General features: G+C 41.2%; 1 protein-coding gene across 2 annotated transcripts in view; it reads right to left on the bottom strand.

Moving 5' to 3' along the window:
- Window positions 1-1,880: 1,880 nt before the first annotated feature.
- Window positions 1,881-23,651, bottom strand: part of LOC108685017 (teneurin-m) — a 48,799-nt gene continuing 27,028 nt past the window's right edge. The window contains exons 3-15 of one of the 2 annotated variants that reach the window (XM_018189620.1): window positions 21,981-22,065; window positions 20,084-20,247; window positions 16,584-19,211; window positions 15,517-15,794; window positions 15,083-15,329; window positions 14,007-14,381; window positions 13,007-13,342; window positions 12,490-12,697; window positions 8,988-9,204; window positions 8,044-8,879; window positions 5,645-7,953; window positions 4,696-5,449; window positions 1,881-4,443 (exon numbers count right to left, since the gene is read on the bottom strand). In XM_018189620.1, coding sequence (XP_018045109.1) covers window positions 2,955-4,443; window positions 4,696-5,449; window positions 5,645-7,953; window positions 8,044-8,879; window positions 8,988-9,204; window positions 12,490-12,697; window positions 13,007-13,342; window positions 14,007-14,381; window positions 15,083-15,329; window positions 15,517-15,794; window positions 16,584-19,211; window positions 20,084-20,247; window positions 21,981-22,065 — 9,926 coding nt within the window. In that variant the 3' untranslated portion in view covers window positions 1,881-2,954. Of the gene's footprint in view, window positions 4,444-4,695; window positions 5,450-5,644; window positions 7,954-8,043; window positions 8,880-8,987; window positions 9,205-12,489; window positions 12,698-13,006; window positions 13,343-14,006; window positions 14,382-15,082; window positions 15,330-15,504; window positions 15,795-16,583; window positions 19,212-20,083; window positions 20,248-21,980; window positions 22,066-23,651 lie in introns of both variants that reach the window. The other variant, XM_018189621.1, reaches the window with a different exon arrangement.

Genomic DNA, 23,651 nt, shown 5'->3' with positions numbered 1-23,651 from the left:
GTATATTTATACATATATATTTATATATATTATGCGTTATATTCGTTTTTTGCATTCTTTACTTTCTATTAGTCAGTTACTTCATTCGACCCGAACCACAGACTTCTACACTTTTTACTTTTTTTCCTTATTTACCCAATATTGATAAACACCGACAAGTTCAGCTATATCAGTTACAGAGAGGAGGGGCTAAGGTTGTATTCTGTAAAAGATAGATGAATTAACATGAATCGAAAGAAATTTATTTCGATGCCTGATCTTCGAAGCCAGGGAGATTGGTTTTAAAATTGCATTATAAAAAATCGGATATATACTCATCAATACTTTACAAAAGAAGGAAAATACTCTGATATCGAATTTAATTCTGTATAGAGAAAATTTCATGTTTCAACGTTTCGTAAAAATTTCTAATTTTTTTTCTTTCTCAATGAGAATTGAATAGATATGTATTAAAGGATCTAAAAAAAAGTTTCATCATCGCAAAACCAATCTCCTATATTTTAAGGATTAGGAATTTATAACTTTGACGAAACGAATTTCTCTGCATACATCGATTCTTGTTAATCCAACTATTTTTTACTGGGATGCTCTCTTCGGCGGAGCACTGGGATGAGGTTCTTTTTCACAGGGCGATCCCACATACACACGGTTATATAGGGCTTCTTCGACGACACAATTCAAAAAATAATTTTTCATTTTTAGTAGAAAGATAGGCGGGGCATTTTCCGTATAATGGTAATATTATCGTTTTTCCCATTATTATTTATTACTCTATTTATTATTTTTATTACTTATCATTTTATTATTATTATTATTTTTATTATATTATTATTTTTTCTGGACATTATTACTTCGACGCATCCCGTTACGACCGTTGCTCGTCTCGTCACGTCGTGTCACATCGCTTTTTATTACGCGACGATATCACGCTGCAATAGTTCTTACGTTTACGTGATATCGATACCTATTTACACGTGTCTACTTTGTCTACGACAAATCGGATAGATTTGTTCATATCTCAGGCAACCACGATTCAAAATTCATCAAGTTTGAAATTTATTTATAAAGCTCGAGTGAGGAAAGTTGATTTAATAAATGAGGCAATACAACAATTCTGAAACGATAAAATTGACTGCCTTTTTTATCATTTTCTCATGTCAATTTCCTTTAACATTTAATACTTTTTACGAACTTTCACATGACTAATTTCATTATTAGAAAATCAATGTGTCATTCCATTTGCTTTGACATCATGTGAAAAAGTCCACGAACTTGCTTTATAAGTATAAAATAAATTATATTTTTTAAATAAATTAAATGTTTATAGATCTTAAGGACTTGATAGATTTCGATTTCAGATGCCACATTTATACTTGATTCATTCAATTACGCGTTTGCATGTGCAGCAGAATCAATGAGATAACGATTGCCGGTTATGCTATGCATCCGGCCGATTTGAAGCGATAGTGTGTTTATGTGTTTGTGTGTCAATCGTGCATAGGCCTGAGTCAAGATTTAACGTAAAAACCGTTCATTTCGTGCGAACGTCACGCTTTCTCCCGACAAAATCTCTTTCTTCCTCTTTCTTCCTCTTTATTTATTTATTTATTTATTTATTTATTTATTTATTTATTTTTTTACCGCGACGCGTCCGATATAACTTCGCGATTTAACCCATTTCTTGCATTCGAGTATATCACGGGGGCACAAGTAAGTTTCTATACCTTCACGCGTATATATGTCTGTGTATGTGTGTCATTTTTTCTTTGTATACATATAAAAAAGCTGTATCGACAGTTCCACTTGAGTTTACGATCGTTCTCGCGCATTATGTTACGATGTTTTATCTACATTTACCATTAAGAGTTCGAGTAGCTATATTTACAATTGCTTGTTTCGCATCTAGTACATCAAATTTGCGCCTTGTTAAAAATATCTGCTGTATATTTGCTCTCCTTTGTCTCTTTCTCTCTTTCTCTCTCTCTCTCTCTCTCTCTCTCTCTCTCTCTCGTTCTTTCTTAATCTCTCTCTCTCTTGCTTTTCCTACGATGTCTCGCGACGCGATCTACGGCGACGTCCACGGACAGTTTGTTCAGACATATCTTCGGGCGGATATCCCCCGATCAGAGATGCGAGGTGAGAGCATCCTGAATAGAATATCGAATAATTGGACGTTCGGAGCACGTCAGTGTATTTTATGTATTGAAAAATTATCCTCTCGCCCCGCATCTTCCGATTTCAACGCGGCGACCTCGAGATATCTCGCTTCCGCGTGCGTGCTTACGCGTGTCTTGTAGACCCTGTTGAATGACATCAGTTCGAATCAATCGACGATTCGAAAAAGTCCAAGACACTCCATACTCCCTCCTTTTCACGAAAACACTACTGAATTTCGTCGCGGACGGCACTTTGAAAGTTCACGCACGCAATTTCGTCTCTATTTTCCACGCGTCGATTTTCATCACCTCTCTCTTCTCTCTCTCCTTCCCTCTCGTGTCTCTTCGTCTTCTCTATAAACTAATCACCATGTGTAACAAGCTTTATATTCTTCATTTCGTTAATAATGCGACTAGCTTAATTTTGACACTTCGCGATCCGTTCCTATACCCGCCGTTTTCGCACGTACGATTATTCGATCTAGGAATCTATGACAGATCGCGATCACGTGGACGCGCTTATGGCACATCGACGGGGTAGGTTGCTCCCGACACGGAACGCATCCGTGGTCGCTCGTAGATCATCGCGTTTCGACGAACGTAGGGAGAGAAGAGACCGAGAAGAGAATCGAGGAGAGAAAGGGAGCGACGTTATATTTTAACGCAAGTACGCGATGGTAGGATTTTCTATCAACGCGTTGCTCCGTTTCTCTCCCATTCCATCGTACTCGCTTCTCACATTCACGCGCGAATCAAGTCCCAAGCGATACTTTGAACTCGCGTCGTGGTGTCCTCGAATCACGAATCGTGTCTGTGAGTCCTGTTGCGCCTGTTGCCGCTCTTCCGCCTCTTCCTCTTGGTGTCGCGGGTGAACGCGACATTACCAGGATCGTCGGCGAGTTGGGGATACCTGTGAACGCTGTGGATGTCGACGCCTTCATAACCGTCGACCGTGCCGCGGCTCATGAGCTCATCCTTTTCTTCCTTTGACCAGTCGCCCCTACCCTGGAAACCGGCCATCACCAATTGTTTTTCAATTTCCCAAGCTCTCTCGACAGCTCGCTTGTGCGCGTGTTTCAAAATACGGTGCCGTTCCTGCTCGGGATCGGCTCCGTATTTGATCACCACAGCTGCGTCTGGATTGTGAAGTCTCAATTCCTTCCATGTGCCCGCTCCGTGCTCCGTCGTTTCGTGCGTGGACACATTGAACATACTACCGAGTCGATGGAGTTCCTCCATATCGTCACGGATCTTCAACGCATTGTCCTTGACGAAGTAGAAAACATCCTGATCGTGCACACTGAAGTGTAATGGCAGGAAGTACGAGTTGTTGAATACGGATGTCACCACGTCCTGCACTACACTGTTCACACCGTCCACCACGCTCACCAGAGCCCGACCGCCGACACGCGATACCAGGATACCCTCGCCGAAAACTGCTCGACGATGTGCCACTCGCGGCAATAGATTCCGTGTCTTTGGTTCCAATTTCAACAATGGCTTAGGAACGAAACCCAGATCGGAAAACTTCTCCTGTACACGATTTACGATGCACTGCAAACCAGACATCACACCAAAGTCCGGAGTTAGTTGCGGGGATGTGACAGTCGCGCTCGGTTGGTACACCATGTGTTTCGTATATTCAGAACCGAGCATCATCGAGATATCGTAGCCGTACAGTTTTAGCCAACTTCCCAAATCCGTCATATATTCAACATTCTGTTTAAAGTTAATCGGATCGTTATTGCGGAAGCGATAGATGAAAATGTCTGTTGGTGTAGTGAGTTCGTTGGCCATTTGCTCCCAAGCTGGCGTCATCCATTGACCGACAGTAGGATCATAGAGTCTCTTGTTCAGATAGATTAATTTGGTGTTTGGATCGAAGAGACCTCCATGGAAATCGATGGGCAGATAGAAGTCCGGATTGGTGTCCTTAATAATCTTGCCAAACGGAGTGCGTCGCATCTCCTTGATGAGATTGCCATTGGTGTCGAAGAGAGCGAGAGGCGAGCCATTTTGGTCTGTCGCGACGTAGAAACGCTGCTCGGACGTTTCTACGGTCATCAGGAAATCGCGAGAGTCATAGAGGAATCGGAAAGTCTTAGATAATTTCGGGAAATGCACATGTGTTATAAGATCCGGAGTCTTTGGATTCGCGTAGAAGAACTGAGTGATGTTCTCTCGATCGTCATTCATGGACACCAGTCGACCACGATCGTCATAGAAGTACCAGATTTGGAATTTCTTATGCTCTGACGCGTGAATTAGCTGGCCGCGTGAGTTGTATCTGAAGAAGAGAAAAAATATCACATGTCATATATATCAGAATGTTTTTCAATATTTTTCAGTCGATATTCAGCAAAATAGCTTTTACCAAAATTTGGTTCAAAAAGAATATTTTTGCAATTTTACACAATTTTAGTTATTTTAATAAAAAATATAAATATATTTTGTTTTATAAGTATATCTTAGGAAAGAAAAAAAAATAAATCTTAATTTTATATCTTAAATTAATTAAATAAAAATAGAAAACACATACCTATACTTGTGCTCTCCGCGAATCACAACGAAGCCACGTCCATCATACGAATTGAACTCGACGTCACCATACTGAACAACTCGATCGCCACTGTCATAGCCCAAGACAATTTTCTCATTATGTTCGGTTACGCCGATCACATTACCGTTCTCATCGTATGCGTACTGCCAATTATTTTCCGTGTCTGCTACCTCCAATACGTGACCATCTGCGTTATATGTGATTTTCTCCATTCTGGACCACTCTTTCTTCTCCATCGACTCCTTTCCAATAGTGAGCTTCCTCATCTTGATGCGATTGCGATTATCGTATTCGAGCTCCATACGGAACACATCGAATGATCGGATGTTCATCAACACAGTTTTGACGCGTCCGTGTTCATCGTAATCCGTGACTGTGAAGAACTGTTTGCTACTATCTTGCATTACCGATCTATTGAAGAGATTTCTGTATATTCTGAGATCACCGACGCCTTCTAGTACCCCGAGATTTTGGTTGTACTTAAGACGAAGCTGAGGTAACTGTTTACCATTAATATCGACCTCGATGCCGGATATGCGCGCGTTACCGTCATACTGATAACGATAATGAGCATTATCCATACCGCTCTTGCTGCCAAATTTGATCTTTTCATCCTTCACGATACCGGCATGATATTTATATTCGATGCGCATCTCGAAGTTTGGCTCGTTAATGTCAATGCTACGCACCAAACTGGTCGTTTCTTGATAGGTGTAATGTATTGAGGAGAGTCCTAAAAATAAAAGTTTATGATTAACAGATTGTGTCTCTCATTTGTAAAACATCTTTATGATGTTTACAAATAGTTGAAATTAAGCATAAAGTACGAATAAATATTTTTTTTAATCACACTTAATAAAGTGTAATTAAAAAATAAAGATAAAATAGATATTATTTTAGCAGACTTATATCAGAAAGAATTATTTACCAGCGAGTGTAGTTTCGAGTTTCCCAGCGTGATCATAGACGTAAGCAACCTTTCCACTTTGGTGAGGGTATACTTTGGCAAGAATCTGACCGTCATCGTTGTAAAGGATCTCGTAAGGATGTCTATTCATTGGCGAATAGTATTGATATTTGTAAAATCCAAGAGAAGTTTGAAGAGAAAACGTATGAATGTGTCCTCTTGGTGTAGTCAACGACTGTAATGCTCCCGCTTCGTCATATTGAAGAAGATAATCGCTTCCACGCGGCGTAGTGACTTTCAGAGGAAGGATGCTGAACATATCTTTGAAAGCGTATACCATTGACGTGCCATCGCTGTATTTGATTTCATATAGCCGACCTGATCTATCGAAGCCATAGGTTTCGCTAATGTCACCCCATGTCCAGCTTATCAGTCTGCTGAATCGATCATATTCCAACTCGACGCCAGCAAAGATACCGTTTCTTGGTCCCCACTTGACCGGCCTAGCCGTTCTGTCGTAGGTGACATTCAGCAATTCTACCCGATCGTCCATGAATACTGCCACAGTATTCGTCTCTCTATCATACTCGAGAGACAACAGGATTTCACCGTTGACACGAAGCTTCCTACCGACCTGAGCAATTGCTTTCGAGTTGCCGCGATTCTTATTTCCTTGGACCTTTCGGAGGAAATATCGCCATTCAAAGCGATTAGCCAAATCTCCGGCGATCTCCGTTCTCTGTTTAGCTGGCACAGGATAGCTTTCGCCCAGAAGAGGTTCGAGCTCTGCCAGGATCGAATATGGCATTGAGTCAGTACTAACAGTATGAGCCCATGGTGTTACTCTTCCAACTGAACCATCGGCGAGAACTGTTGTCCTCTGTTCGGCTTCTCCGATCTTCGTGACGACGGACGATCCTTTAATCAACATTGAGATAGGCTTCCTGTTGTTCTGTCCGACTTTTACCACAGCACCTTTCAGACTGAGATCAAACGTTAAGCTGATTACTTTGCCTGTGGGAGTCACCGCACTTGTCAATCTACCGAATTCATCGTAATTGTAAACGTAACTACGTCCGGTACTGTCGAGTTTTGTCTTCAGTAAGCCCGTTGGTCCGTGGTAGTCAAAAGTAACATTGTAATCGTCGGGCGTGCTCAATTCGTGCAGCATCTTCATTCTGGACATTCTCAATCTGCATTTTTGTCCCTTTGTGTTCTCAATTGAATTGACTTGACTGCTATAATCTCTGAGTAAAAAGACCTTGTTACCAGCTGCATCCGTCACTGTGCTGAGCTTCCCATTGCTGGTGTTGACATTGTAGGTAAACTGATACACGATCTCACCAGTGAGAATGTTCCTCGTGGAAATGTGTTGGCCGAATCGATTGAACACATAAATCTCTTGTGTATCGGGTGCATAAATTTCGTATTCTCGCGCACCGCTTGCGTCAGGAATACTTGCTGTTACCGAGCGAATTCGGTAATTGGCTTGATCGCCGATATGTACCACTCCATCAGGGGAAACCGCCACAGCTGATATGGTGTTAAATTTAGAAGTGGATGCCAGATAATGATCGGCCTCGAAGCAGTCACAGCCACGTTCCAGGCAGTTGCACTTGGACTCGGCGCCGGCGTATGGCGATATTTTGCCGTCGGTACCGATCACGCGAACGCGGTTGATCCTCTGTGAATCGCTTTCGGCGATGTAAAGATCACCCGAGGGACCGAACGCGACACTCTGCGGCATCACGAGAGTGGCGTGAGTTGCAAGTTCCGTGTCAAATGAGGCGGAAGGTGAGGCGCAGTGAAGTGGACGACCAGCGACGACTTTGACACGACCGTCTGGCGCCAATTGAAGGACCATATGATCGTCGATCATATGCAGTGAGTTGTCCAGAGGATTGATCGCCAATTCGGTTGGCCAACGGAGATGAACTTCCTCGACATTCAATGTGCCTTCGCAAGGTATAGGCTTCCAATGCGATTTATGCATGTGATTGCCGATCACGGTGGTGATGATACCGTCCCTGTCGACCATTCGGATGTTCGTGCCATCAGCGAAGTACAAAACGTTGTCTGCAGAAACAGCGACGCCTTTAGGATAAGCGAGTTTAGCGTCTCGAGCGAGAGCACCGTCACCACAATGAGCTTCGTCACCAGGAAGACAACGTTCGCCGGAACCGACTACTGTCTCCCAATTATGATCGGGATCCGTATAGTCGTTGGTGTCGCGAACGCGGATGATCTGATGAGATTCTGGATCCGATATATAGAGAACGCCGTCCAGGGGACTCAGAGCGATGTGATAACGATATGATACTCTAGTTGCGCTAAAAAGAAAAAATTAAAATAAAATATTAAAGAACGATAGAAAGAGTCAAAAGAGTTATAAAGATTTATCACTTAAATAGAATACGTACTTTAATCTGACCACAGTTCTAACTGTTCCATCGACGAGAATCTTTCTGACTAGATTGAAATCACCGACGAAGATGGAGCCGTCCGCAGCGGTGGCAAGAGCAACAGGCGCTAAGAGACGCTGTTTAGAGGCTTGTCCGTCGCAGTCATAGCATTCCAATGGTCTTTGATGACCGTCTCCCATCGTGGTGAGAATGACTCTCGGCTTGTGCTTCAGATAAATATTCGAGCCATCTCCTTTTTGTAAGATACCCTCATGGAAATTATACCTGTGATGAATATCCAGATTCCAACCACCGACTTCTGAAATAGACATATCGTGACCGCTCAATTTCGTCGTCTGCACGTCCCAGATGATGTCCTTGCAGTCGCTATATTCATAGCCAACTTTGACCATGGCGGTTGTCACTCCGTAGACGCGTTGCCGATAAACGTTCAAGCGGTTCCAAGCATAAGTGAATTTGATCACGGGATCAGCTTCGAAAATCTTCTCAAAGAGTATACCCTCGATTGTAATCCTCAAGTGTATCAGATTCAATGTCGGCGGAATGACTTCTGGAGTTAGCTGTAATTGTATGGTGGAGAGATAACCGGCCGCTCGAGAACTATGATATACTAAATTCAGGCCTGTTCCGGGTATTTGTAAGCTTTCCTGTATGACTTGCGACTCCGCCAATATAGCACTCTTGTCCGGACAGGCACCTTGAAATCCGTGTTTCCAGGTCGCCAGGACGACTGGCTTCATGAGATCATAATCGTGAGCCGCGCACGCATGCGGAACATGTATAGGTGGCTTTTCTTCGGCAGTGCTCATGATGATTTTGTCGATGATGACGACCTAAAGTGAAATAAATGATACTTTTATTATCTTGTCTTTAATTGTAAAATGGATGTTAAGAGTTCTTGGAACACGCGATAAATTATGTCATGAGAAAATCAGGCTCACCTCGTTCCAAGGCACGAAGACAATATGGCTTTGTGGTTTGAATGGTGATCTGCCAAATTGTAAAGTTACGGCACCACCACCATTTACCAGTAGATCAAACCAGCCGTCATCTCTTGTGAGGGTGAAGCCTTCTAGCGGCGTGCTGGTGCTGACCCGCACTCCCATCAATCCCGTGCCGAGGTGTGTGACAACGCGACCACGTATGACGGCCGATCGGCTGTTAGACAACGATCGTGTTAATCGCAGAAAGCTCGTGAGCGAGTGAATAGTTCAAAATCATTTCTTTATATGCTTCGTCGTACACTACCAACAAAGCAATTGCTATTCTCTAAGCTAATCTCAATCTACTACGTTATACTCTGTTCATACTTCTCAGATAATCTCCTCTTTGGAGTGAACACCGACAAGAAGATACTGTCACTTGATAACGCCTAATGAGAGGTCTGACTTTTCGTTAAGAAAAGATAAAATGTCTGATCGATTAATTAAACGTATCTTTTGTTTTGTGGGTTCATAAATAATAATAGTGATGAGCAGAATTATACTATTAATAGAAAACTAGGAATATTTTTTTTTTTACAGTTAGTAGAAAATATAAGATTATTTTTAATTAAGAATATTTTCTTTTTAATTATATGTTATAAATTCTATCTATTAAAATAAAATTAAAATAAAATAACGTAATAAAGTATAGATGCCTTGGTTCTTGCTTCAGACGCAAGTGTTTTTAAGAATAGATTCTTAAGATTGATCCATAGTTCGATATTTGTGATGGGGAGAATTGCTATAATTAAACGCAAAGTGCGCTCTTCACGGACGTTTAAAAAAACAGAGGCAATCAAGGATAAATTAGCATTAAAGGATGCGCGTCCATTTATGCAGGTGACAGAATCCTTTCGCCGGCTAATGAATATCTCAATATCGGGCGTTAATCACCAGTCACGTATATTAAATATTCAACGCAATGTATTTTCGTCAATTCTGCTTCTCAGTGCTAAAGAGGAACCATTCGAGTCTTTGATTGTCTGTTGCTCGAATATCGGCGAATTAACTGATCGGTGCATTTCTCTCTTTTCTTTTTCATTTTAACGAATAATTTTCGGATCTCTCTGTTAGACTGTAGTTGCCTGTTTATTAAACAAGCAATGGTATACTGTCAGAACTACTAACATTCGTGCCTCTTTGGCACTGGAGCATAATATGGTCGAGGATAAGTCACTACTTATATAAGTACAGTCAATATATACATATATAAATATACACATATATATGTATATATATTTATATTTATATACACAAATAACACAAAGTTGGAAGCTCAACGTAAAAGGCACGAAACACAACGTAGGAATCAAAAGGTAACTGAACCATGCAACACGAGAATGTGTTCAACAATAATGGAGGACGAAGTGCGAGCTCGAACGATCGTGGAATGTGTTCCAACTGTCAAGATGGAGATTCTTAGATCGTATACTATGTGAACCGCGCATTTCGTTCATTTTTCGTAATATCCTGTTGTTCTCAAGTCATTGAAAGAACATAGATGTTATTAGTATAAGCGAGAATAATAGATATTCTCTCCTAATACTTATAATTCCTGATATCCAAGTTCTTTTATCATCCTGAAAACAATTGATATTCTAAATGCGAGGTGCAGATGTACATGATCCAAGGAGACCTGATGAGATTCAGCAATCTCAAATCAAATCGAAAGAGATCAGGCTTCTCAAGCGCAGTCGAATGCACACACGCACGGCTCGTCGCGATCAAGATGCAGGATGTATTTATGTACAGATACGTGAGAGATATCAAATGCACGAATATTATCAAACAGCAGCAGGTTCTTTTATTACCGCTACGATGGATCTTATTACGGATCCTCGTTCATTTAAGTCGAGCTTTATCGACGTCTGGTTTTCTTACCTTGTGTTGAAGTGATTCCAGAACATACTGACCGGGCAGCACGGATAAAACAGAGCCGAGTTAAAATGATGCGATTAAAGGCGAAAATAGGAAGAGGAGGGTGCAGGATCCATAACTCGGGAGAGAAGAAGAGAGAAAAAATATCAAAGGATTTCAAGAGGCAAGGGATAAAAATATAGTGGAGTCTGAGGAAAACTTTCCGCTTTTACGAAGAATTTCGATACGTCGCGTCTCCGGATTACTAGAATTTGCTGGTCCCTTCCAATAGACCCGACGCGTCGGGGAGAAAAAATTGTCCGGTTATTGTATCCCCTTCCCACCCTCTTAGCCGGCATGATGAGCGAAAAGCTCGAGGCTTAAACATGGACTCACACATTCACGCAAGCTCCACTCGGACGGACATGAGAAAGAGAGAAAGAGAAAGTATCGAAAGAACGAGGGTTGGATTGATATACCGATAGATAGATCGTAAGGGACTGCGATAAAGATCGGGGTAGACAGAAAAAGAGAGAGAAAGAGAAAGAGAAATAGATTGATGGAGACGAGAAAGAGCCAAGGGAAGAAGGGGAGTTTTAGTGCAGGGCACACGCTCGCGCACACGTACGTACAAAACATATGTAGAAAACTGTTGGGATGTGATTTCACACGGGTCACAACAACGCAGATATAATATATTGAAATCTATGTATATGCATCCTCGTGTCTGTTATCGTCGGTAATACATGTGTAGAGAGATGTACAAGGGTATGCGTGTATCTTGTAATATGCGCGTAGAGGCAGCTAAAGATTACCGGGTCCCTGCGAGAGAGAGCTGGGACCCTATTCTCTGTGCGCGCTTCTTCCCGCTTAGTTAAAAATAGAGATCAATCAGCTTTGTCCGACTAATCTTTCAACCGATTCGGCTCGAGTCAAAGGGATCGTATATTCGTATTATTAATAACCGTTAGACGTCCCGTCGAGCATGCAACTTTCTCGACCTTCGCGATTCACGCTTTACACAGGCTTTCTCTCATGCACTTCCTTTACCATACGGATCCTTTGCCTAATTTAAAATACATGTAATCTTAAATAATAATAATGTATTAATAGTTTCCGAGCAGCAAGTTAGTGAAAATCCGGAAAATTAGAAGCCTTAAGAAATTCAAATTAAATAATTAAATATTATTTCTTCGCGCGCGGGAATGCTTTTAGTGGACTTTATGTTAATGTTATCGAAATTTTATTTGAGATTTAATTTTAATAAAAAATTTTTGAAAACTAGCGTTCAATAAAATTTGTGCCGAAAAAAGAATTTCGTATTTTGTTCAAAACATCCATATGTAAAAGAATATATGATAAATTTGTATAGCGTCAATAGCTAACGTGTTCCTATTTAATGCTGCCATTTTCTCATAATCACGCACATGTGTTCCTATTTCATTACTTTACTCAGAAACACGCAGACTGTAGACGCAACATCGACATCGGGACGGACAATTTTCGCTAACGATTTTAACGCGCTGACGACGAGGATCATGACGACGACATTGGTCGCAAGGATGAGAGGGGAAAGTCTCGTGACAATTGACGGCAAACTTACCTCTCGTTGAAGGTCTCCTGACGAGCGTAGTTCTGCAGACTGCCCTCGTCGATTAAGAACTTCATTCTCTCGAAGAAGGATGCGGTGATAGCGGGTGGTTGTTTCCGTAGTAATATATCAATTGGTTTAGGAGCTGAAACGCACAGCTGACTGCTGTGGCATATGTGATTGGAGCAACACTCTGGATCGGCGCAATCAATGAGACCATCTAGAAGATACATTATTTTCCATTAAAGTCGCAAAGAAGAAATATTGTTGACAGAAATATTGTTTCGGATAGTTGCTTCATTTTGAAAAAAATAGTCTAAAAATAAATACTTTGAATATAAAGACTGCGTTTTCAGTTTCAGTTTCTATGTCACTTTATTCTTACTTACTTACTTTACTTTTTTATTGTTTACTATTTAATTTTGAAATTAAACAATATATCTATGAGATATTGTGAAATGAATAATGATCAAATTTCTCTTTTTATATTAATATAAAAAAAAATAAAATATAATATTATATGCTGTACCTTTATCGTTGTCTCGTCCGTCGCTACAATTTTGTTCTAAGAGCACGCTGCAGTCCTTGCCGTCCCAGCCATTATAACACTGACACTCCCATTGCGCGTCGTTCGACACTCTGCACTGTCCGTGGCCGGAACAGGAATTCGGACAGCCCTCCATCGTGCAGTGTTTTCCGTTCCATCCGGTGACGCATAGACACGTGCCATTCTTGCATTGTCCATGCTCGTTGCAGCGAGGATCGCATTGCTTCAGATTGCATAGCTCACCGGACCAGCCTGGTAAGCAGTCGCAGGCGTTGTCCACGCAATGTCCGTGAGGACCGCAATCAAGATCGCACAATTCTGAAACACGGCGAAGCGAGAGAGGCTTTGAAAACAACAGTTTGAAGTGCTCGGAAATATGGAAATATGTTAGTCTCGAAGCAAACACTCAGAAGCAAAGCGATGATCGACCGACAAATAAACGAAGTTATGAAAAAGGGATCTAGAAAACTGGACAGTTAATTGAAAATGTCTTAAAATTTACTTCGTAAATATTCTGCCACTACCAGAAACCTGGAAACATAGGAATTGTCAATTCGCTGGAAATATGAATGTACAATCAATATTTTTAACTCATATCGCGATTACTTTATTAATTTTAAATTTATGTTATAGATCAACATAGATATCGTTGTCAATAACGTTAATTATGATGTATCCTAGTTTCTAAAATAAATTTAAAAGCACACGATAAATATCAAAGAATCAATTAAACGAAAGATATTTATTTAAAAAGAAAAAATTAATGTCAAAAATAAAATATTTGGAGTACTCTAAAAATTAGCTAACAATAATTTTTTTATTTTTAATTCCTATCTTTTATAGATTTAAATAACTTCTGTATTTTTGAGCTAAAAATGACATATTTACGAGCGAGTTATTATAATTATAACATTGTATTTCTTGCTCGATGTATAATAATTTTATAAAATATAAATAAATTCATATTTATTCGTTCACTCACCTTTTGAACAATCATCACCGGACCACATGGGTTCGCAGACGCAGGTCTGAGTCTCCAGATCGAAATTCCCGTGGCCGCTGCAGTCTGGCAGACATTGCAGTGCCTCCTTATCCATTTGACTGCAATCGGCACCTTTCCAGCCCTTTTTACAGATGCATGTACCTTCAGCGCAGAAACCGTGACCTGAGCAAGTCGGATGTGGACAGTCGACTTCCTCGCAATACTTCCCCTTGTAGCCACGTACACAGTTGCATTTGCCGTTGGTGCAATGACCGTGGCCGTTGCAGTCGGGTACTTCGCATTCGTCGTGTCGCAGGGAGCACTCCTTGCCCTTCCAACCGGGGTTGCATTGGCACTCACCGTTTATGTACTCGCCTAAATCGGTACGACGAGATTATTTATTGACGAGAACGAGAATTATTTACGCACAAGACTCGTGAAATTGATTTCGTGGAAATTTTTAACGCTTAAAGTTCGCAACGGAATTGTTGTAATTGACATTATAAATATTTGTATTTCAGTTAGACCTAAAGATTACAAAAGTGCATTGCTATACTTTTCTCTTGAAAATTAAGTTATTATATTTTATTTACAGCAAATAAACATAGCTGTATATCACTTCACAAGTGCACTGAGGGAGAAACTGGTATACCAAGCACCAGGAAATTAACATGTATCGCGAGTATTTGCAAAAGTGCAATACTGAAACGAGTGAAACGTAATCGGCTTTGATTTCTATTTAAAAGAAATCAATAAACGAAGCCGCGCGGACTTGGTTTTTTTAATCGGTTAAAAAACCTACCAATCGTTATTTCTTTCTATTTCAATAGGATTTTAATCAAACCCGTAACCAATAACCGATTTTTGAAGTTTATTAAAATTCCAATACGGATTTCAATTTAATATTATTTTAACCAAACGGTTGAATCCTATTATCGTAGATTTCTCAATATTTTTATAGTAATAATTTCATATAATGCTACATGTGCACAAAGTAAATAGAAATTATTGTAAAACCGATATGATTACCGGTAATTTTTGATCGAGATATCTTTCACCGGTCAGACGAAGCTCACCTCTTTGACTGCAGAGAACGGGACAGACACTCTCGCTGCAGTCTTCACCACCAAAACCAGGTTTGCACTGGCAATGACCCAGAAGACACTCGCCCTTGCCACTACAACCATTTGGACAGTTATGCGTCATATCCTCGGCGATTACAGCGATGAATGATACTTCATGAGGATCTCCGTCGTCATTATAAAGTGAAAGAAACCAATGTCCTGGCTCCATATATTTGGTTACTTCTTTCTTAATCGAGGGCTGTAAAAGTTATTAAAAATTATAATTAAACCGTCACTATTTAATATAACCATAGCATGTATGCGTTTTGATCATCGCGTACAGGAAGAAAATAAAAAAAGAAAAAAATTCTCTATCCGAGATTATCGGCATATTATGCAAGAAAGAGAAATAAAAATGGGTCAGCGGCACATACAATAACACTAACATGGGATGCCCTGGTAGTCCGAGCCTTAAAACCGCTGAGAACTTCCAATAGGTCATACTGCGTGTGCGTAGGCAGTGCATTCCTCCTCGCATATACGCCGATACTTGCACCACGCGGAATGTTGTAATCGAAGCGGACATAAGCGGCTTCTGATTGGTAAAACTGCATGTTCCAGTAGCCATACGGTGGTATCTCTTTGCTGAGTTTCTGACCTAAACCGACTTGAGCGAAGGTCGTTCCATCAGGTGGAAAGGATCTCGCCGGGAACGTTCGCGCACCTGTAGATACAAATCGCAATCAGAAATGATACAGGATTGAACAGCTCGAGTTTCCGTTGGATAATGTACATCGAGATCGTCATTAGTAATTTTAATATAATTAATTTAAGTATAATTGCATTATCTGTCACAAAATGATTGTCTACTGATTAATGACTGCAATATGTATTATATAAAACAGAATGGCTTTAAAAGGGTAAGAACAAAATTGGCATTAAGTTATATAGCCTCAATATTACATTATCCGACAGATGTAAGAAGTCACTTTTGAAAGTAAAATATTCTGCAGTCTAGGCATGGATGCTTATGCATGTCAGCATTTCACGAGCGTTATATTTTTCTTTTCTATTTCATTTTTAAATATAAACTACCGATTTAGTGTCAGTTATTTTATATTAATGGAATAAAAATAATTTTTTTTTTGAAAATAATACATTCTCTTGCATTGCATAGCTGTTGTCAATTACACGGCCAACAGCTAATTAATCGGGACACTCCGTGCAGGAATTGACTGTGGAATACATAATAAATGATTTAAAACTATGTCACTGTTATAATCTACAAATTAAACTACCCGCTACCATCACAAACGTTTACAATGTCTACAACAGTACAGGCAAATTAACATATAATAAACTTTGACCAGTCCACGAGTGAACGACAAGCAAAGAAGTGAGCATCGATATCAGCGTAGACGCGAAAAATAGAAAGTAGAGATGTTGGAAAAGAATAAGAGAAGTTAGAAAAAAAAAGATTAAACAGAGAAAAAGAGAAAAAACGGGGCCTCACCTTCAAGAATAAGTATAGTGGGTTCTGGAGGTAGCGGAGTACTCCCAGAGCAAGACCACGCATCAGTGCTTACTTCCGGCTCGTAAGTCGACGCGGAGGTCTCGTTGGTTGACTCACCACTCTCAGCGGTCGAGGAAGGATAATAGTCTTCGGTGGAGGTCGCGTCAGGTCTTACCGAATCTTTGCTGGATAATTCTCCGTCCCTTTTATCCGTCAGTCTTTCCCCCGGCTCCTCGGAGGAATTCTCGGCTAACAGAGAGGAGTTAATGCTTTCGAGCTCCTGCTCGAAATCGTCGTCGTCGATCGCTGAAAAGTTGTCCCACTCGTCAGAAGATGAGCCCATGCAGGGGCAGGAGCACTCGCACTCGCCGCCAGCCCAGATCGGCGCCGGTGGCGAGGCAGGTGGCTGCGGCGGTGGCGGTAATCGCGTATCGACCGCGTCAATCGATTCATTGTCGTTAGCAGGGATTTTTTTCATGCTTGCTGCGGATGACTCCGATAGCCGCTCGACCGTGCGCATCTGCGCCTGATCGACGTTAATCCCAGATGAATGACTAATCGCCCCGCTTTCCGTTGGTACCGACACTGACAGGACATAAAGCGGCTTCGAGGAAACGGCGGATGAATCCTCGGTGGCGATCGTTACGTTTATGAGCACTCGATTCGATGACGATGAAAATGAGGATGATGAAGACAATGGCTGTGAAGGATCGCGATACACGGGTACCTCTACGATCTGTATTCGTTGGATCATAGGAGAGTCAGACCGAGAAGGAAATTTAGGTGATGCGTTGCTCAATGAATCATGCATTGTTTCATGCAGGGTGTCCGTTGGAGGGGAGTTATAATTAGTCTTGATCGATGGAGAATTTTCAACAGATTCGTCAGGCGTGGACGCCTCATGGCGATGAAACTGCTTTTTAAACTTTCGAAGAAACTCTTCGTCGTTTTTTTCTCTCTCGATGATCCGTACATTGTCTTTATTCCATTCTTGTCGAAGAGCGGCATTCATCTTTACATCGTTGTTAAGAATCGGAATGGATTCGGGTGATTTAGTAGGAAGTTCCGCTTTTGCGGTTTCGACGGATTGCTTCTTGTCCTGGAGGTCGACGATCTCTACGTCGTCCTGCCCGTAGCTGTAAATCGGCACAGGATAGTCTCGTTGCAGTTCCTCGGACTGTTCAGAAGTTTCAGCTAAATTGGATGAAGCTACAAATTCGGAAGACGAAAATTCTCTGGAGAGTTCCCGCATTTCTTTCACGATATTGAACGACTCTGAATTTGTGATTATATTTGTCGAGTTACTATTGTTTTTTTCAAAGATGGTCGATCTTTCATTTTCATCCGAGTTAATTTTCTCCTCAAACACGTCGTCATGATCTTCGGCCTCCGCTACATCTTCAAACTTTTCAACATTCTCGTTCTTACTTGACAAAGTATTAAGCGTCATTTTATTATCTACAGTCGTACTAGGCAAAACCGTGCTTCTACTTCTAGCATCTACTTCTTCCCGATTCATCTCTACAGGAACTAACTCTCCGCTTGAATTAGAATTACTTACGGTCGATTGTTGATCCTTCGATCCTAGCTCGTTCAAGCGTACCTCTGTTACGGTCGTTGATTCTACAATACTATCGTCTATATTATCGCTGTAATCGACGGGGAAAACGTTACGGCCATTTTCCGCAGTTCCGCCGACTACTTGGCTGTAGTCACTGCTATCTGTGCCAAGTTTCATAAACTTCGAGCCGGATGCAGACGTCGTAGCCTCGATGCCACCACTGCTTTCGACAAAGTCCGAACTTTCGGACGTGCCGGCGTTATCGATATCGCGGCCGAAATCCGAGTCATCGCGACTAAGTTTCGTTACTTTCGACGCAACGTGTACGTTGCCATCGGCGGCCACGAACTTCGGGATGTACTTCGCGGAAGTGTCTTGCGACGATCGCGAGGTCGTACTGGACGTCTCGTTATGAGGTGATTGCCGAACAGAAGCTGACGCGAAAGAATTGCCAGAGCCAACAGAGACAGAGGACGAAGAGGCGAGATGGTCGACGGCGACAGTGGTATGAATCGAATGATCGTGCGAGTAGTTAGTAGCGATAGAAGAGACATTCACGACAAGCTGTATCACCCGCGAGGGAGCCGTCGATCCTGATGACTCCGGCGGCGCGTCCTTGATAGCTTTGATCGAATGGTCGATGGCTCCTCTCACTGAATTTTGACCATCCACATGCTCCGGATCATGCACAACCTTACCAGAAGACTCCTTCTCATGCAACGGAACTGACCGCTGCTCGAACCCCGAGGTCTCCGCTTCAGCGACAGTGGTCAAGGACAGCTCCTCGGGGTCACGAGAGGGTGATGGCGCGACAGTTTGGTGCAACGCATGCTCGTTAAACGTGTCTCTACGTTTGCGACTGTATACGACACCATCTAACAACATGCTATCCGACGTGCTAATACTACCTCCTGACGATGACTGCGGCCGCGTTCTACCGCTCGACTGCGACGACGTCGATGTGGACGACATGGACGTCTTATTCGCCTCACTCAATGATGGCTTGACGTCGGTGTTCTCGCCCACCAAGACTGAGCACGCCTTCGTGCCTTGGTACGACCAGTTCACTAAATGGGATGCTTAATAAGGGATCAATTAGAATTGGATGTAGTGTTAGTTTATTAAAGCGCTATGTTATTTTTCACGATATTACTTCAAAATTATATTTTGAAGGCAACGTAAAAATCTAAAAAGTATTTAAAATACGTGTGATAGATAAAGATGTGTTTGTAAAATATTTTTTAAAAATGTAGATCAAATTCGAAGGTTCAAGAATAACATATTTAAAAGGTGTATTAAATTTTTACTTAAGTCACACAAAATTGGTACAAAAGTACCAATGCTAATATTTGTGTGTGAATTCTTTATTGAGTAACAAATTAATTAGATGTTTCGATTTTTCGCTTTTAGATTGTCCTTAATAACAAAAACGATAATATTTATAATAATATTTTTTCCCGTTTTGATGTAGTTTAATGTTCTAACTGACGAATGATCACTGCAAATTCGATATAACATAGACTTAATTTGATTAATATAATAATTAACAAGTTTCCACTACCATTTTTCAAGAAATTTATCTCAATGTTAACATATTCACATATTTTATATATCTGAGATTTATAACTTGCTCTATTTTAATGTATTTGACTGCGACATTCTCTTCAATCTCCAATGAAATAATTTCAGAATATTTTCGTTTTATTAATTATTAGAGGATAATCTAAAAACGAGGAGTCGAAACATCATGACTTATTATTTAAAGAAATCGCACAGAAACACCTAAAGTTGGCTTTGGTTGGCATTTCTACTTTTATAATTTATATTTGCTAGAGCCTTTCATTATTTGTTTCTATTTAAAATTACACACTCAATGTAAGACAGGTATTGCTTATAGAGTAAAGAAAGATTACTCAGAATGCAATATACGAATAATTACCTGCGACGTAGGTTAATGCTGCAGTCAAGCAGAGCGAGAGCATAATTACTACTATGGCAATTAGTTTCCAGCTGCACCAATCGATTCCCTTACGGAAATGACAGCGAATGCTTTGTCTCCTCATCGGGATCATCGACGGGGCGTGCCCGTAAGGTAAAGGTACTCTGAAAATCAATGAAGTTCGATTTGTAGCAGCCGCATGTAAATTCCCATCACGACGAGAGCAGATCCGTCTAATACGCGCGTTATCCATTCATTAGCGATCACAGATTAATCTTTATTCAATCGTTTTATCCGAAGACTTCGATAGCCATTCGTACTAAAACCCTGTTACAAGGCGTTGCATAATTTCTCAATGCGCCGCTGTTGTAATTAGAGAAACATCGCCAAGGCATTCGGCACCTCGGTACAATTTTCAGGCACGTTCAGCTGAACTTTCGAAGTTTCGATATAGTATGGAGTTTTGGCACTCTCTTTCTCTCTCTCCCTCTCCCTTCTGCCTTTCTCTTACTCTCCCTCGTGACGTTCGAGAAACTCGTAATGTATTCTCGCTCGTTACATACCTCCGTGGAAAAGCAGCAGCCCTCGAGTGTGTTTGTACTGAACGTTGCTTCCGCCGCCGTTTCCAAGTAACTCACAAATGTCTAACCAAAATATTTAAACGCAACCGTCGGATTCTGAAGCGCAAGCGGGAAAACGCGTTTGCTTTCGTTGCACCGTGTGATAATGAAAAAAACGAGAACCAAGCGGCGTCTACCAGGCGTCCTTTCTCCCGCTGTTGATTCTACGCGGATTGGACGCGCATTTTTTTTCTATCGCGCAAACCAAATAAAAGCGGACGATTTGGAGTTTCCCCGAGTGAAACTTCCGGTCTCTGAATTCTCCATTTTACAGCCCGATGTCGAAATGTTTAACCGAATGTTTGACTTATTCGTTACAAAGTTTCAATATTGAAATATCCTACGTTTTCGAACGTTAAGCTCTTCGGTTTTATCACATTTACATTTTTAGGATATTTCACTTTGTTTTGATTTTTAATAAAGATAGTGAAATATTAATTTTATGCGAATAAAAAAGAATATCAGATCACGTCAGTTTCTAGCTATCGACGTGTATTTCACGTATGTTTGCTTCTGTAAAATGTCAAAAAATTTAAAAATGTACAAATTAATTCAATTCAAAAAAAATAAATAAAAAAAATTGTGCACTCAAATGCCGGATCGGCTAAGAATTAGCATTGGCCATTATCAAATTAGTTCTCTTGTTTCGCGTTACTTCAATATCGTTCTATTCAATCTCTTAAAAATGACTCGTTTAACTTTCGAGCCGCGCGTTAATGCCATTTAACAAATTTGCATACCGTAAAAGCGAAGAAATTCGAATCTCCATTGGCTCCCGGGATAGCGCGTTATCAAATTCCATTCTCTTCTCTCTCTCACCCCGCGGCCGAAAGAAGTTCATTTACCGGCTTCGTAAACACAACGCGAATCTCGCAGTAGCACTCGTTTTGCAAGTTTCGGCGACGGGTTCTTCTGTAGATCTGCGGCGAATGGTTCTCGTAAAGATTCGCAAAACCAAAGATTTTCTACGGGCAAACGTCACGAGCGCAGAAGAGGTGCACGCTTTCTTGAGGTGCGACAATCCACGTTCAAACATTATGCCGCGAGTCGACTGAATGGATGATTCATGAGGATCGCCTCGAGTGCACGAAGAAAGAAGTGGAGAACCAGAAGTCGGCCCGCGCGGCCTTGTTTATGTGTTATAGGTTCGATCATGCGTCGGTTTTCGGAACACGAGTTTTCTCAGCCTCGTACTACGACGGTTCAATTCATTCTCGGGGACACCTTTTGCCGCATGGCAGAAGGAAGAAGAAGTATTGTGCGGTAAACGGTCTTACCTGTCCATGTTGTTCTGCAGCTCCACTTTTATTGGACTGTTCCCCGTGGACTGATTCTTGTTGTTGTATTCATTCTTCGGTATCTCTGCAAAAGAGAAACGGAGAATGAAGACAGTTTGTTATATTCGCCGTCTGACAGATCGGCGAAATTTCTCGTGGGAAACAACGTAGGCGCCCCATCAAGTTTTTCCGCCGTCCAAAATGTAAATGCAATTCAGCGCGATGTAGTTTACATTTTACGTAATGCATACAAAATCGTATTATACAGGAAGCGTCATAATACACGCGGAAAATAGGAGATAAGATAGCTTTTTCGAGCTTCACCGCATTTTGTGCAAGGGACATTATTCCTCAATTTTTAAAGTTACTCGTCCAGGATTAGCTGTTCTATCAAGTTAACTGATTTACCGAGGTAAATGATATCGTTAGAGCCGCTAATAGACAGCACGTATTACGTTTTGACGTAGGCTCTCTATCAGTTTGACGGGGTTAAAAATGCTTGCCGTCGATCCGTCGTCGGGATAATCACACCCTTCGCTTACGTTTACTCTCACGCGGCATTTCCGATTACGTGCGGAACGTATAATTATGGAGGAGAGTTCGAGCGCGGAGGTTTGGTGAGCATGAGGCGTGGCTGGCCGTTAAATAAATTACGACAGTGTCGATTCTTCATTTTCAACGCGTGACTTTTCTCGGTGAACGACCAGACATGATTCTTTGTGATGCCAGACGCGAACGTCTACTCGCACCGTTCCACACACACACACGCACACACACACACGCACACACACACACACACACACATACACACATATACACAAACACGCGAGGAAAGGAGGAAAGGAGCGGCACAGCGGTCGCGGGGCTCCTGTTGAATCGATAAGCATATGATTCATCGCGGTTTTGGCTTGAATTTCAAGCAACCGTGGCTACGACTTGTACGAAGGGAAGAAAGCCTGTAAATGCGTTTTCAGATCTTAGAAAACCGTCGAACACAAGGCAGTCTTGTAAAACCGAAGAGAAATCATAGGAAAAAAGAAACCGCTGTTCAAAAAGAAGCTAATTTGGTAGTATAATACATTGAAAAAATGTGACTTTTTCTTTTGTCGTCTTTTAAGGTCTCCGGAAGTTACGATCTTGAAAATTGAGGCCGGTACATCCTGTATACCCGATTTTGTATATATTCGATGGACGATCGTAAACGTCGTGACGACAGTACTGATGATTAGTGGTGAGTGGCGGTGGTTTGAAGGATCACACCCTCGCAACAATATGCACGAGTGATATTAACGCGTTAATCCTCAACCGAGAGAACCTCAAACACACAAGTTTTGGGGGCATGGAATAGCGGAGTAACACGAATTCTATTACGTCTCTCGTGATACTCCACTGAAATATTCGGGTTAATATTAGCTGTGATGAAATAGTTGATGCGCAAAACACGCACTTCTACATTAATTTCCGTCCGCAAAAATGAGAAAGACGTGCAACATTCATAGACAGCGGAAAATATCGCAGAAAAAAAATCAAAATTACATATTTAAAAATCTGGATAAAATAACTGATAAAATAGAAATAAGCATGCTGAAATGTATTTACATTTGAAATAAGCTCTGAATTAATTTTGGAAGTTTAACTCGGAACATTTCTCTCTCTCTCTCTCTCTCTCTC

Source organism: Atta colombica, unplaced genomic scaffold, assembly GCF_001594045.1.
Source record: "Atta colombica isolate Treedump-2 unplaced genomic scaffold, Acol1.0 scaffold142, whole genome shotgun sequence".
Lineage (NCBI taxonomy): Eukaryota > Metazoa > Arthropoda > Insecta > Hymenoptera > Formicidae > Atta > Atta colombica.
Note: the sequence above shows the minus strand (reverse complement) of the source record. Positions and strands in the feature narration are given on the sequence as shown.